Raw genomic sequence first — 16,319 nt, forward strand, 5'->3', positions numbered from 1 at the left:
GCAGGAGACCTGTTCAGAAACAAGTTTGTGAAACTATGCTGGGGAAGGAATAAACTAGTGGTTAATTGATTTGTCTTCAAAAACAACAGAAATAAAGCTAACTTAATTGGCTTGTAATAGATCTCAGCCAATATATAAAATTTTCCCCCCCAAAGTGTTTCAAATACACTAGCAGGAAAAAAATACTAGTGATAAACTAACACTAAGCAAGCAGCAAAAAGCTAATGTGTTACATTTAACTCAGCAGTTAGCACTTCCCTTATGAAAGGTCAAAGGCTTGCTGATGAGTCAGACTGAAAAAAGGTGCTTGCAATACTAACATTTTCTGCAGTTAGAGCAGTGCACTGTGATTGTTCATTGCTACTATAAAACAGAAGCAGAGCCAAGAACATTAAAGATCTTGGTGACAAATGAAGTAACTCTGACATTTGCCCAAAATATTATTTAATACTTCAAAAATATATTGCACTTATACCAAAGTGTTTTGTGAAACATTAAATGCAGATTGCAGGAGAAAATCATTCACCAACCACAATGATAGTTTTACACAGGAAATCCTTAACATGATGTAACTTGGTTTAAATGTGTGGCTTTCACTTGAAGTCTGTAGCATAGCGTTTGATATATTCGTAGACTAAAATAAAACACCTTTAACAAACACTGCAGAAGAACAATACAAGAAAATGGCTAGTGTTTGCAAAAGATTATGTTTCCAGCTTGACTTATCATATGCAGACATGACAATCTCATATTAAAGACAGTACAATTTCAAAACAGTTTTAACAATGGTTTCTTGCTCAAGGAAACTTTTAATAAATGTATCTACCTCCCTTTGTATATTTCAGATATGTGCTTTTTCAGCTACCCATTTTCTCCCCCTCAGACTAGATTCTTTTTCTACTTGATTCTGGAGTGATATTATAATGCTGCATTTATGACGTCACATATTTTTTATGGCAATACAATGATGTCACAAAATAGGATTAATGACTTCATTAACAGAGCAAGAAACAAGGAGAAAATGAGATCCAATTTGCACACAAGAAGAGAGAACCTGGCTGATTAAGAAAATTGTGTAAATATTCCCTCTGTTGAAACTTGCTCTACTGTGAAAATTCCTTCTATAAAGAGAGAGAATATCATGAAACTGCCCACACCTCAGCAGATAATAATTTACAGAGGAAAATGTAGTCCCTGATCCTGGAAACACTTAATCACATGTAATTTTAATCACATGAGCATGTATTCTCACTGACATCTGTGGATTATTCCCATTTGTAAAATTACTTCCATGTGTAAATGTGTAGAATCGGCCCTGAGATTGTGAATAATATTGACATCTTCTCTAACAAGTTTACAGGGGCCAGAAATATTACAGAACTGTAGAGGGCTTTCTGCCTCCGTAAAAGATGGGAGAGTGGCAAACTGCGTAGCTAGGAAGTTAGGTGCTGTGTGACAGCTGCTACTACACATGCAAGCAAGAAAAAGATAAACAGTGTAAAAATACCAATTCAGAATGGAGGGGTAGGTGAAACACGAAACACCTTCACCTTAACCAGTTAAGGTTCAGAAGGTTCTGCCTGGGTGAAATGAGAAGCTCTTTAATTCTACCAGATATTAAACTGTTATTATTTAAGAAGATTCTATGCACTTTACAAACATGGAAGAAACTTCCCCAAAGAATTTACAATACAGCAATTGACACAAAGGAGTAGGGTATGTAGCCCATAGGCCTAGCCTGCTTGCTTGCTTTATTATATCCTTTCTTAAGGGGTTCAAGCCAGAAATGTGAGCATGAACCCTACAAAGCACATTTTATATGAGCTAATGCAGAAACCAAATGAGTCTCCACATCAATTTCATCTGCAGTTAAGGGCAGCATGGTGCAGTCACATAAAAGATGAAGCAGACGGGCCACAATATATTAGCTTGTTGATCAATAATTCTTTCCTCCATTTGCAGGAAAAGGTTAACATGCATATAACTGAGATTTCTTTGAAGGATGCATTGGCCTTACTGACAAAAGCATATTGCCAGGAGGCCTGAAAGTAGGTTAGTGTGCAGCCCCTGTTGGGGCCCATAAGGATCATAAGAAAGGATATAATAAAGTAAGCAAGCAGGCTAGTCGTATGAGCTACAAATAAAAGAGTCACAAATTTTTTTAAGGCCAGAGGAAACCATTATGATCAAAGGACACAATGAGTTTCCCTTTAACTCCCAACTTCTCTACTTTTATTGCTTCTATTTTTAATGGTTGCCCATTAGAATTTTTAAAAATATATTCCAGACAACTTTCTATTTTCATTTAAATTCTTACCTGTTTTTAACTCAATTGTTTGTTTATTTTAAAAATTCCCTTATTGAGAAATAATAGATCTGGGTTAGTTTAACTAGGAAAGAGCTTGACCCTTTACCTCAGCCCATGCCTTTTCTGACAGATAGAAAACCAGGATGCAGTCTTGCATCTAACTGCAAGAGCCCATTGTCTGATTCTTTGAGATCTCGGTCTCTTTTTTAACCATGCCTCTTTTCCTCTCATTCTCTTCCCTCCAGTTCTATCTTTGAGTGATTGCTCATATGCATTACAACATAGGTGTGTGCGCACCCCGTGCACAGATTCCTGGAACTTTTTTCCTTAGCAAGCCCCGGAGGGCCAGCCCAGGAGCCCCCTGGAGTGTCGTGCTCATATCACGGTATAAAGGGCGCTGCTGGCCCCGTAGGCCCCCAGTTCCTTCTTTCCGCCTGTGATGGTTGCTGGAACTGCTGCCTCTTGCTGTCTGCAAGTAGCATTCGTTACCCTAGCTTGTTTGTTAGACTGTTCTTTGAAGTTCTAGTGTTAGAGTGTTAAGTAGTTGTTAATAGTCAGTTAAGTAGTTAGAGTAAGTACCCTTAGGAGTTCCTGCTGAGCCATGCCTGGCTCTACGGGCTTTAAAAGCTGTGATCTCTGCGCTAAAGCCTTTCCCGTGAGTGATCCTCATGACCGCTGCCTCCGATGTCTCAGGGAGCAGCATAGGAGAGAAGTGCCAGATCTGTAAGGTCTTTAAGCCCCAGACACAAAAAGAGATGGAGTCAGCGCTCCGGCCAGCGTCTGAACCATTACGGTCCCCAACGGCACTGAGCGTGTTGTCGGTGCGGAGTGCTCCGACACCGAGGCTGAAGGTGCCCAAGAAGAAACGCGGCCCAAGGCTGCACCTATGGACTCCTCCCTGAGACCGGGACAGCAGGGAGAGATCAAGGAGACGCCCCAGCTACGTGCCGTGGAGGTTACTCTGGCACTGGCATCTCCACACAGGGAGCCTCCCCTGACTTCTGGGGGTGGGGGAGCGCCTCCGCAAGGGCCGTCGACGCCGGAGGCGTTCACTGAGGCACGCACCTCATGGCCATGTCCACGCCTCCGTCCCCACCTCGGCCGAGGGCTCAGAGACCTGCGTCTCGGAGCAAACCCACTCTGGGTGACCCTGATGGGTGGAGACATCCACAATCTAAGTCTCCTCCCAGACGGTCACGGAGGGTGGAGAGCGTCAGCTCCCCTCTGAGCTCTGACTCTAGGTCGTCGAGCGCCTTGGCACCGCGGCACCATGGGCGGTCACGAGGCTGGCACCGGGGTCGTCAGAGATCCAGCTCCGACCACGGCAGAGACTGCAGTTCGGGCTCACAAACTCCGGTGCGGAGTCAGTTGTGGCACCGTTCGAGATCCCTGTCCTGCAGCAGCAGCCGATCCAGGAACAGCAGTCCACTGTCGCCGGTCCAGCATCATCATCGGCACCAAGGGTCCAGGTACCAGTCTCCGCACCGGTCCCAGACTTTACAGCACTGCCGTCCTTTGTGGTCCCACCAACCGTGCCGGCACTGACAGCCCCGGCACCGACAGCCCCAGCAGTTGTGCGGTCCAGATCTGCTCCACGCAGCCATCACCAACGCCGATTCCGATCTTGAGGGGGCAAATGGCGCCACAAAACATCTCGGCGCAGGGGCAGGTCCTCAACCTCTTCTTCTTCGGCTACGTCCTCCCGCCAGCACCGAAGGCGTCGGCGGCAGTCGACATCTTCGTCTTCACGGAGCCGTTCACCGTACCGTGGTGGCAAGCGACGCTCTGGCAGTTCAGGTGGCCTGCACGCTACAGCAAACCAGCCGCACCCCATATTGGTACCGGGATGGGGCCAAAGGCCATGGCAATGGCCTTATTGGAGCCCATGGGATGCACAAGTGGCCCAGGGCACCACGTCACTGCACTCCTCGGCGGCCCCGCCAGCACCCCTGCCGGTTAAGCCAACCCAGGGGCATGATACGGAGGAAGACTCAGACCGTGAGGAAGGCCCCTCTGCACGGCCCCTTCCTCAATCCTCCTCCTCATCTCCGGACAACGTAGAGGCCAGGGATCACAGAGCTCCTGTTTGACTTCCGGGCCCATCAGGGCCTTCTAAAAAGGGCCGCTGAGAACTTGGGCATGGAGCTAAAAATCATGTCCGAGGAAGAGGACCCCCTCTTTGGGTCATCAGGGTCAGCGGGCCCTTCAAGAGCGGCCCTCCCTGTACACAACAGGGTTATGAAAATTGCCAAAAACCTCTGGCAAACCCCGTCCTCTGTACCTCCTACATCCAAGGGGGCAGAAAGGAAATATTATGTCTATAATCACCCGATGCCTGGGTCTCTAGTGGTTGATGCAGCCAATCAGAGAGTCCGCCAGGAGAACCAAGGGAATACCCCGAAAGATAAGGATGGGAGGAAACTAGACCTCTTTGGGAGAAAGGTCTAATCCACTGCAGCGTTGCAGTTCAGAGTAGCGAATCACCAGGCTCTGTTGGGAAAATATAATCTCAACCTCTGGTCATCGCCACAGAGATTTGCATCGGCATTACCACCTGACCAAGCTGTGGCGAATGTGGCCCTGCAGTCCACCAGAAACGCGGCGGACACAGCTAGCAGGGCCATGGCATCGGCTGTCGTCATGCGTCGTTGCTCCTGGCTCCAGGCGTCAGGCCTGTCACAAGAGGTCCAGCAGGACCTCCCTTTCGACGGCACCAGGCTATTCTCTGAAAAGACAGATGAGAAACTACACGCCCTAAAAGACTCTTGGGCTACCCTGAAGTCCCTACGGCTGTATACCCCCCCAGGCCTCGAGATATCAGTCCCGGCCCCAGGCCCAGAGGCAACACCCCCCCCCCGCTGAGACCGGCTCCCCGGCCCGCCCAGCCAAGGAGAGGTCGGGATCGCTATTGGGGGGCAAACAGAGGAGGCTGGCAGAGGTCCTCTGCTGGGGCCCAGCAAGGGCCTCCTAAAGGGGGTAATCTGAATAAATGGTTTTGATAGTGTACACGAGGGTGGCACTCTTCCTTTTCCCCTGGATCTCAACAGACCATTTGCGGAAAGGCTTCGACCATTCTATGCAGAGTGGGAAGCCATTACTATGTACCGTTGGGTCCTGGAGGTGGTTCTCAAGGGCTATGCCCTTCAACTCACGGCCTTTCCCCGACTCCCCCCCCCCCCCCGGTTATTCTCCCTCGGGGACCCTGCCCATGAGCAACTCCTCATACAGAAGATTAATTCCTTCCTAGCGCTCGGGGCGGTGGAAGACGTTCCAGTGATTGAGAGGGGGAGAGGATTCTATTCCAGGTATTTCCTGATTCCCAAGGCCAAGGGGGGACTTAGACCCATCTTAGACCTATGCCGTCTGAACAAGTATATCAGATGCATCAGGTTCCACCATGGTCTCCCTCACCTCCATCATTCCTGTCCTAGATCCAGGGGACTGGTACGCTGCCCTCGATCTAAAAGATGCGTACTTTCATATCTCTATTTTACCTGCCCATAGGAGGTTCCTAAGGTTTGTGGTAGCGGGGCGCCACTATCAGTTTGGGGCCCTGCCCTTTGGTCTTTCCTCAGCACCCAGGGTCTTTACAAAATGCATGGCGGTGGTGGCAGCCCACCTGCGCCGCAGAGGGATACAAATTTTCCCCTACCTGGACGACTGCTGATCCGGGGCAAGTCCAGGGACCATGTGAGGAACAGCCTGGGGCTTACTTGCGCAACACGCACCAGACTGAGGCTGCTCATCAACGAGCAGAAGTCCACGCTTACCCCGGTGCAGTGTATAGATTTTTTTGGGGCCACACTGGACGCTATACAGGCCAAAGCCTTCCTCCCACAGCCTCGATTCGAGGCAATGGCGGCCATAATAGCAGATCAACCACAGGTCCCCCACGACTACAGCCAGACACTGTCTGCAGCTGTTGCGACACATGGCGGCCTCTACGTATGTGGTGAGGCTGGCTCGCCTCAGGCTTAGGCCTCTCCAGGCGTGGTTGACCTCAGTGTATGTGCCAAACAGACATTCACTGACTAGAGTGGTCATGGTTCCCCCACAGGTGCTGTCATCCCTCAATTGGTGGAGGGACCCAAGGGAAGTGATGAAGGGAGTCCCGTTCAGAGACTTGGCCCCATCAGTGACTCATCACAGATGCATCCAATGTGGGATGGGGAGCCCACATCAGTTGCGACCTGGGCACCCAAGGGCTATGGGTCACTGGAGGAGAGAGCTCTGCACATCAACGTACGCGAGCTCAGAGCAGTCTGGTTGGCCTGCAAGGCCTTCCTCAGATTCCTGAGGGGTAGGGTAGTCCATGTCCTCACGGACAATACGGCGGCCAAGTTTTATGTGAACAGGAGGGGGGAGCGCGCTCCTCGGCTCTTTGCCAGGAGGCTATCCGTGTCTGGGACTCTGTAGTGAGGCACAATTTTCATTTATCAGCCTCTCACCTCCCCAGGGTCAGGAACAACGAGGCGGACCGCCTCAGCAGGTCGTTCTCACCCCGCCGACTGGTCACTGCACCAGGATATAGTGACTTCAATTTTCCTAGAGTGGGGTGTTCCCCAACTAGACCTGTTCGCGTCGGCCTGGAACAGGAAATGCCCGAGGTTTTGCTCGCTCCGGGGTCGCGAGCCGGGCTCCTTGTCCGACACGTTCCTTATAGACTGGACAGGGGGCCTGATGTATGCATTTCCCCCCATCCCGCTCCTGCCCCAAGTCCTTCTCAAAATCAAGAGGGACAGAGCGGACATCATTCTGATCGCCCCAGTGTGGCCAAGGCAGCATTGGTACAGCATGCTGCTCAACCTCTCCATCACCGCGCCGATTCCGCTACCCAGGCGCTACGACTTACTCTCCCAGGACCAGGGGCGCCTGCTGCACCCGGACCTGGACTCCCTCCACCTGATGGCATGGAGACTCTGTGGCTGATGGAGGGAGAGAGAGCCTGCTCCTTACAGGTCCAACAGGTTCTGCTGGGTAGCAGGAAATCATCCACACAGGTTACGTACACGGCCAAGTGGAGGCGGTCTTCCTGTTGGGCGGAGTCTAGGGGTATACCGCCAAGTTTCTCGCCTATACAGGCGATCTTGGAATACCTGCTGCACCTTAAGCTTCAGGGCCTAGCTCTGGCTTCCCTGAAGGTGCACCTGGCGGCCATCTCGGCCTTCCACCAGCCGATGTAGGGGCGGTCCCTGTTTTCCCACCCCATGTCAGTTAGGTTCCTTAAGGGGGTGGAGAGTACCTTCCCTCAGGTCCGGGACCTGGTGCCGTCCTGAGATCTCAACCTGGTCCTTACCATGTTGATGAGACCCCGCTTTGAGCCCATGGCCACATGCTCCCTACTCCTCCTGTCTTGGAAGGTAGCCTTCCTGGTGGCCATTACATCGGCTAGGAGGGTTTCCGAGATAAGAGCTTTGACCTCAGAGCCCCCCTACACGGTTTTCTATAAGGCTAAGGTCTGGCTGAGGCCCCACCCGGCTTTCCTGCCTAAGGTGGTGTCTCAGTTCCATTGTAATCAAGATATCTTCCTCCCCGTGTTTTTCCCCAAACCACACGGTTCGGAGGAGGAGCAGAGGTGGCATTCGCTGGATGTCAGACGAGCCTTGGCCTACTACATCGAGCGGACCAGGCCCTTCCGGAAGTCATCGCAGCTGTTTGTAGCAGCGGCTGACTGGATGAAAGGCTCACCTGTCTCCACCCAGTGAATCTCCAACTGGATTACTGCCTGCATCAGAGCCTGCTATGAGTAGGTGAGGGTGCCCTTCCGGGTGCTGTGTAGGCGCACTCAACCAGAGCCCAGGCCTCATCCGTGGCCTTCCTGGAGCAAGTGGCCCTGCAGGACATCTGCAGAGCAGCGACCTGGTCGTCAGTCCACACCTTCACGTCGCACTACGCCATCGTGGAGCAGGTGAGAGAAGATGCGGGTTTCGGCAGAGCCGTGCTGACAAGAGCAGGTCACCGATAACTCCTACCCACCTCCAAGGTATGGCTAATTAATCACCTATATTGGAATGCATATGAGCAATCACTTGAAGATAGAAAACAAGGTTACTTACCAGTAACTGTTGTTCTTCGAGATGTGTTGCTCATATCCATTCCAAACCCGCCCTCCGTCCCCGCTGTCGGAGTCGGCAGAAAGAAGGGACTGGGGACCCGCGGGGCAGCAGCGCCCTTTATAACGCGATATGAGCGCGGCACTCCAGGGGGCTCCTGGGCTGGCCCTGCGGGGCTTGCTAGGGAAAAAAGTTCCGGGGTGCGCACACACCTATATTGGAATGGATATGAGCAACACATCTCGAAGAACAACAGTTACTGGTAAGTAACCTTGTTTTTTCACTCACTATTCAATTCTGACAATGCCAAAAGAACTGCTGCACAGACAAATGAGAGGGAAAATTAATTAGGAAATAAGGTCAGTAATATACATTGCTGTCCACAAATAAATAGTGACAAACTATAAAATAACTACAGTTAGGAGATGGTTTGCTGAAAGTGAATTAAACAATCAGTTGTCCACAAATGTCTGTTTTAGAAAGTGCATTGGTAATAATGGTGAATACATGGTAATTTCATCTCCTCTGAGGCACGTAACCAGATTCATTTTTCAAACGCCAAGAAATGTAAGAAAAAAAAAAGAGAAAGAAATGACATTACCTGTTATAAGGAAAAAACAAAATGGTTGGGAGACGATCGGTCATAAATTCCCATGGAAGGTCATTTCGAGTGACATCAATCCTGTCAAAAACAAAAAAAAAAGTAAAAAGAAATTGACAGAGAACAGGCAGTTGAACATTGCATGTATTACTTTTGATTGTGAAATATCGCCTTTGTATTATATTTTATTTTGGAGGGGGATTAGTAGGTGCAAGAACAGTTAGGAGAAAACAAACCTAAATGTATTCTGTCACAAGAAACATTGTGAAGACAAATCAGCAAAGTTAATACTTAAAACAACTAATCTCAGTTTAGCTAATTTCATAGCACAGATCTCTATCTTATATTTTCCTGCCGGAAAATGAAATTAGTTTAAATCAGGGGTGTCAAAGTCAGTTTCTATGGAGGGCCAGGTTGGTATAATATGTACTCCAAGTGGGCTGTACTTATCCTCCACTGAGAAATCTCGCAACGTCCTCCCTTTCGGTGCAGCTCGCGGCATCTTGCTCTTTTGCGGCAACCAATGGGCCAGAGCAGAAAGGTTTCCAGATACTATCTGGCCGCCGGGGCCAGACCAAAAAGGTTCGCAGGCAGTATGTTTGACATCCCTGGTTTAAATATTCACAATCTTCTTATTCAGTAATCAAACTTGGAGTAATCATTGCCACTTATTAAGTGTACTGGGAAGAACTTCTGTTTTCTGAGACAGCAGTTTATTAAAAAACCTTTCAACTGATTCCCAGAAAACCAGATTTCCTATTATAAACAACAACAAAAACAACAACACAAGACACAGATTTTCAGACTTCACAATAGGAAATATCTCATAAGGCTCCTCACAGCTAGCATCCTTTCAGCTGTATGCTTATACTCAACTATTTATCACTTGTTCCAGTACACTGCAAGTTTAGTGTGCTCTTGACAAAATTGAGTCTTCTGAGTTGCATCTATTGTAATAGGAGAGCATCGTTTTACAGATGGGTACAAACTGCCAATATTATCTACTGCTGTTTATTATTACAGCAGATTGACTTCAAATTAGCTGTGCTGTTTTTTAAGTCTCTTAACTGTGTTGGCCCTGGCTACACTGAAGATTGACTCTCTGAGCCTTGGGGCTGGTCCATACATTGGTTTTGTACCGCTTTAACTATAATGGTTTAGAAACTGATATTGTTCAAGTGGTACAAAAAATGTGTGTAGACCAGCCCCTGTCCTGACTGATGGGAAGCTTAAAAAACAGGAGGTGAAAGACTGTTTTTGTGGCAGTGGGCTCTACAATGTGGAACTCACTCCCCAGTGAAATTTGTCCAACTCTTTTATTTCCCTTACTAAATGCTCTCCCTCATTTGTTTGTGTGTGTTTGCTTTTTAATAACAGTGGTATATTTATGTTTGTATTATGTTATACCTGCTTTTATACCACGAGGCAGATTTTGTTTAAATACTGTTATTTATAATCATCTAACTCCTGTATAAGAAAGGAAAATAATATGGAGAGTAGCATGCATAATCACTCCATTACCTCTGTAATGAGAGAGAGAATGGAAAAAGAAACAGAATAGGCTCTGCAATACAACTGAAATGCAGCAATCAAAGCTCAAGGGAAGCTGGTGCCAGGACTATGACTGGAATTTTGAATATACTTAGAAAAGCAGGTTTTAGGACTGTATTAACAGCTCATTCAAATAAGATAAAGGAGATAAATGTGTCATTTTAAAAATTAAATGAAAGGATTTTTTTCTAATACTATATTCATCTTATAGTTAATAAAAAGATCTATATAGTGGTTGTCAGACCATTTAAGACATTCTTGTTCCATTATTAGCCTAAACTATGTATGTTGCAACAGGTTAAATACTATCAGTAAGAGGGAATGGCAAAACTTGGATGAAGTATTATATAGATTACTCATTGAGAGTTTAATTCGTCCCAACATTAAGCCTAGGTTCCCACTTAAAACCTTAAAAATTGAGTTTATGTGATAAATTTGCCTCAGGCTGGCCCTTGGTCAAAGTCAATTTCAGCCAAACTGAAATGGCAAAAGATGCAACACTCAAGAGGAGCTTGCAGATGCTGTTGTAAATGACATGGTAGCAAGGGAACATTAAGGTGGCACTGTTAAACACTCAAAAGTCTTGCCCTTTGCACAATATAGCCTTGATTTCATAATTCCATACTATTTCTCAAATACCACCATATAATATTGCACATGCTTTTGCTACAGCTTTAGGAGGAATGGGGTGAAAACATTTGCACTGTTGCCCATGAATTGTCAAGTTCTAACAGGAACTGTACACTACTTAAAAATTCACTTTATTTAAAGCTGCAAAAGAAACAGCAGGACTGCAATCTAACCCCCTCCCACTGTGCTAAACCTTTTAACATAACAGAGTCACTATTTACATGAAAACAAAATGTACATACAAAGAAGAGAGACACAGATCGAGTCTACCCTAAGTACAGTATACATTTTTCCTTTCTTCTCTTTACGTATATTTTTCCTCTGAGCTGATAAGCTCACTGAAGTCAATTTTGAGTAAACAGACTAAATTGTAATTAATAGTAATGTTCTAAACTTATTATGTAATGTTATAATACACTGTTTATAATGAATTCATGGGACTCTAGTTTGACAGGCTTTCAATCTGAATTTAAAATTAAATATAAATTACTGGAAACGAATGGCACTAGATCATCTTTACAAGCTACATAATACACATATATCACGGGTAGCCAACTGTGGCTCGTGAGCTGCATGTGGCTCTTTTACAGTTAAAATGTTGCTCGTGGATCCTCCACTCCCTTCCCCCGTTCGCTGCCTACCAGACTGGGGTGGGGAACTCGGAGCGTCTGCCCTGCAGAAGGGTGGTGGGGCTAGAGGATTCCGCCCAGCGGGAAGGGATGTCTCGGTGGTAGAGGAGGGGGTCAGATATATAGGAATGTTTGGAAGTTAAGTGATCACAACAGTATAGTTAAAACACTGTGGAAAATGAAGAGATTCTTTTACCTTGCTACAGTGAAGTTATTTGGAGGCAGAAGTCGAGCTAGTTGGATAAAGATGTGATGAAGAGAAGCACAGAATCCACACCATTGCGCATAGTAGAGCAGCAAGACATCCTGGAGTATGGAGGGGAGAGAAGTTCAGTTAGCTACTGGGGTTTGTTTACATAAATCAGAAATAATCAGCACTATCTAAGCTATTTAAAGACAAAAGAAAATGTAATCTCATCTTTCTACTGTCCACCAAGCAGTGGACCTAACTCACTGGTGCCCTGAAGCAAAAAGAAAGAAGAAAACTGTTGTGGGGACCCACAGGGAAATTTTCTCAAAATGAGGGGTATCCTCAGCAGGTGCAAAGCTAATGTAATGGCTCAGTACCACCCCCAGCAAGAGTCCTTGATGCAGGGGCACGCTGAGAGCGTACCTTGGGAAAAGATACGGCCATAACATTCTGATGCTCTGGCAGCCAAATGCAAGCCTCAGGGTTCTAGCTCTGTTGGGAGCTCAACCAGCCCATGATGGCCCCACCATTGGGGAGGTGCAAAGGTGGCATAAAACCATCGTTAATCCCTCATCATTCTCTGCACCAAGATAATTTACCAGAACAGGGATGAACTGGGCCCAATGACTAAAATGGAATGAGCAATCTGACTTTAGGATAGCATTGAGAGCATAGCCACTCTATATTGTTATACTGATCTACCAACAAAACATATGTGGCCCTGTGCTCACTTATGTCATCTAGCAGTTATCCATAAACCATCCTTCCCCTTATGTTCAAAAACAGAAAAAGGACCAAATAGGATTACTTGATTTCCACTAAATGCAAATGGAGTATCAAAGTGTTTTATAGTTCTTCTGATTGTTCTTTGATAGTTTCAGACAATTTAAGGCCAGAAGGGACCATTATTAGATCTAGTCTGAACTCCTGCATATTGCAGGACATTAAATTTCACACAGATACTCCCATGCTGAATCCAAAGACTTTAGTTACACTAAAGTTCTTCAATCTTCAGGAAACCAAACTATGTGCCACAGGCAGAGAATAAGAAAGCCAAGGTGCCAACAGTGCCCAAGGCCTGAGCAATGGCAGGGAACTGTTAGGTGAGATATGCCCAGATGATTCCACCATGCTGGAGAGGGAAGGCAAAACCCCCCAAGGTTTCAGCCAATGTGACCTGTGGGAAATTTCCTTATCAATCCCAAATCTGGCAATCAGTATGACCCTGAGCACATGAGCAAGATACACCAGACAGGCATCTACTGGTCCACTCCGTTCACTGTCCCGCCTCCTACAGTGGCCAATCTCTGCTGCTTCAGATGAAGGCAAACTCCCTCCCTGCCAAGAATACATCATTCATCAGAAGAAAAAATTCCTTCTCGACAACTACGGGCAATTGGCTAAAGCCCTGGTGCATAAGATTTGATTATAGTCATTATCTTAATTCAGAGCTGTAAGTGTTATTATGAACATGCTGAGGGAAATGCAGTCAGTCTTATTAACCCCATGGCCCACAAAGGAAGGGATATGAACAGGTTTTCTCAAATTCACATATACTCAGATTCCAAGGCCAGCCTTTCATTCCCATTTCACTAACTGTCATTTAAATAGAAAATCTTGGGGAAACTCTAGAGAAATAAGCAATTTTCCTGCAGCTAGCACACTAGGCACTGGGGACCCTGAAAATGGAATATTGTGCATGCATGAATTCTCTGCCAAAGAATATTAGACCAGATTCAATCATGTTTAAACAATCAAATTATATAAAGTACTTTAGGCACCCTTCAAAGTTTATCAAAAAATTTCACATCATGAAATCAAAAAGTTTTTTACTATGGATTTGTGGTGTATGCTTTTAAAGTACTACTTTTTTTGTTGATCTTTTTGTTTGTTTTACAACTTTCAATTTTCTCTCTTATAGCTACTTCCCAGTCACTGTTATTCACTATTTTGTACCTCAGTTCCAGTAAGACAGCACGTGGCTCCCTTTGCAGCCAGCACAATCACTACAGTCTTAATTGGTTCATAAAAGTAATATGTTCATCATCCATATCTCCAGTTCCCTTAAAGATGGAGCAGGCTTGAGACTGGAGACCTTGAACATGTTCTTGACCTTGGGTCTCAAACTCTACTTAATTTATTGAGTTGCCACTATGAAAACAAGGCCAAAACAAGACTTCTCCATCCCCACAATTAATATGTCATTTCATACACATTTAGCAAATAAGAATATAAAAGGCTAAACCTCAGCTATGGCAGACACACACAGCACAGGAAGGCAGGGGTCTTCAGAGAGCTCGTTTGGCTGATTTTCTGGCAGCTTTGTGCCACCAGAGTGGACTCAAGAACAGATTCCCCTAAATTAAAATTACTGTGAAGTACGACTTTCAAGGAGTACTCTTTTAAAATTAGGTACATAGTTAGTGTAACTGCATGGATGAGAAAGGAGACCCTTTAGTTTTAAACAATGAAAAGTTAGAAGAATGAACCCTACAACCCTATTCTTCAAAATATGATTAATCCCTTGATGTAATTGCAGTTATGAGCTGTACCTTTTCACTCAAAATCACCACATCACGAAAGGTATTAGTAGTCACTTCAGTGATTATGTGCTGTGCATGAAAATGGACTGAAGAGTCACCAACAAGATGCCTTTTCAAGGGACTGTAGAGAATGCTGAAGTTTTGAATGAAGTTCTCTAAAATGAAATTGGGACATTGAGAAAGTTATTCCAGCTTCATGTACCTGTAATATCTAAGCGACCTGTTTTTACTTTGGGTTTCAGATGACAAACTGACTTATGGCATAAAAGAAAAATACAAGTCTAGTTTACAAGTTCTAAATTTAATTTCTGAAGTCTTACCTCAGTTCTTGATTAACTACCATTCTCATAGTAACAGAATGAAGAAAACAGCCTTGGGTCATCTCTTGCCTTGACTACTACAACCTTCTCTTCACTGATGTCATTGCTTTTTACCTTGCTCTTACTCTAGTCTATTGAAAATGCTGCAATACAAATTTCTTCTTCTCTGATCAGACCATATGATCTGTCCCAAATAGAATCCTTTCATTGGCTTTCCTTCACTTTCTGCACCAAGTTCAAATTTCCAGTGCTCATCTTCAAGACTCTACCCAATTCCACTCCTACTTATATCTATGCTCTTATTTCTTCCTATTTACCTTCCTACCCTCCTTTGCTCTGCCCAACTCCCCCTTCTAAGTGCTCCTTTTGTATCCTTCCCCCACTCACCTTTCATGCCTAAATGCTTGGAACAGTCTTGTATCTGGTGTGTCAAATGATCATGTTTCTCCTCATTCAACTCTCTTTCCATAAAACTCACTTCTTCTATGGCAACTTTCAACAATAACCCCCCCAAAGATAGATATTAAAATAAAACACCACTCATCTGCACTGCCTTGAGACTTAATCATCTTCTATTATATGCAGCAATCTCGAAGCTGTATTTGCTATTCAATTTAGAGCCGGGTCATAATTCTCCTATGCACTGTATGATGCCAAGTACATTCTAGAATTGAGACCTGCATTATACAATACCAGATGATACTCAAATAATAATTTAGTCATTTGGAAATTTTCTAGATTGGGAACACTAGCATGAAAACTAAACAAAGTCAGGATTAAATTAATGACCAAAGTGAAAAGGGAAAGCATTTTACAGGTATCTAAAAAAGTGCTTTGCATATGCATATAATAGTAAATTCAACCTTATTTTTAAAATTTTAACTCAACTTTCATAAAGATCTCAAGGCCAAACCAAAACTCCATGTTTTTCAAAGACTATGTTTTTATTAGAGGTGTAATTAAGAAACAAAAAAGATAATGCATATCTTTTTACCCATGTTAAATACTCATGATTTTTTTTTTTTTAAAGAAACAATCTGTAAGGTTTTTCGTTTGGCCAGTAGTAAGATCTATTATTGTAACTAGCTTCTAATTGCAAGAATGTCTGTGTTTAAAGATCACTCCCTCTACTTAAGAAGTCTATATGAGAGTTGGATTTGGGTTTTTTTAGTGTCTTAGTTGCTTAGGTATTTGCAGTAGTTATTTTTCAATTTCTGCTGCAAAATGTGATTATCTTATTGGAACAGGGCAAGAAATTATGTAAGAACAATCTAAATACACCAATGTGAGCAACTTATTTTAATATTCAATTATGAACACATATGAATTTGCCTCCCTTCCCATTCACCATTGCCTACATCACAAGCCTGATTTGTACATGAATTTGCCTCTTCCCTTTAAATATTGCCTGAATTAAGGGCATGATTTTCAAAAGTATATGCTTTCAATTTCATGCTCAAAAGACGCACTTAATTTTTGCATGCAATTAACAAG

General features: G+C 44.9%; 1 protein-coding gene across 2 annotated transcripts in view; it reads right to left on the reverse strand.

Moving 5' to 3' along the window:
• Positions 1-16,319, reverse strand: part of TXNDC11 (thioredoxin domain containing 11) — a 121,292-nt gene that overhangs the window by 6,669 nt on the left and 98,304 nt on the right. For both annotated transcript variants that reach the window (XM_067551326.1, XM_067551327.1), the window contains 3 exons: positions 14,515-14,660; positions 11,969-12,078; positions 8,963-9,043 (listed from right to left, as the gene is read on the reverse strand). In XM_067551326.1, coding sequence (XP_067407427.1) covers positions 8,963-9,043; positions 11,969-12,078; positions 14,515-14,660 — 337 coding nt within the window. The remainder of the gene's footprint in view (positions 1-8,962; positions 9,044-11,968; positions 12,079-14,514; positions 14,661-16,319) is intronic.

The sequence above is a fragment of the Emydura macquarii genome, unplaced genomic scaffold, assembly GCF_026122565.2.
Source record: "Emydura macquarii macquarii isolate MOO-44397 ecotype Brisbane River unplaced genomic scaffold, CSIRO-AGI_Emac_v2 contig_1348, whole genome shotgun sequence".
Taxonomy (NCBI): domain Eukaryota; kingdom Metazoa; phylum Chordata; order Testudines; family Chelidae; genus Emydura; species Emydura macquarii.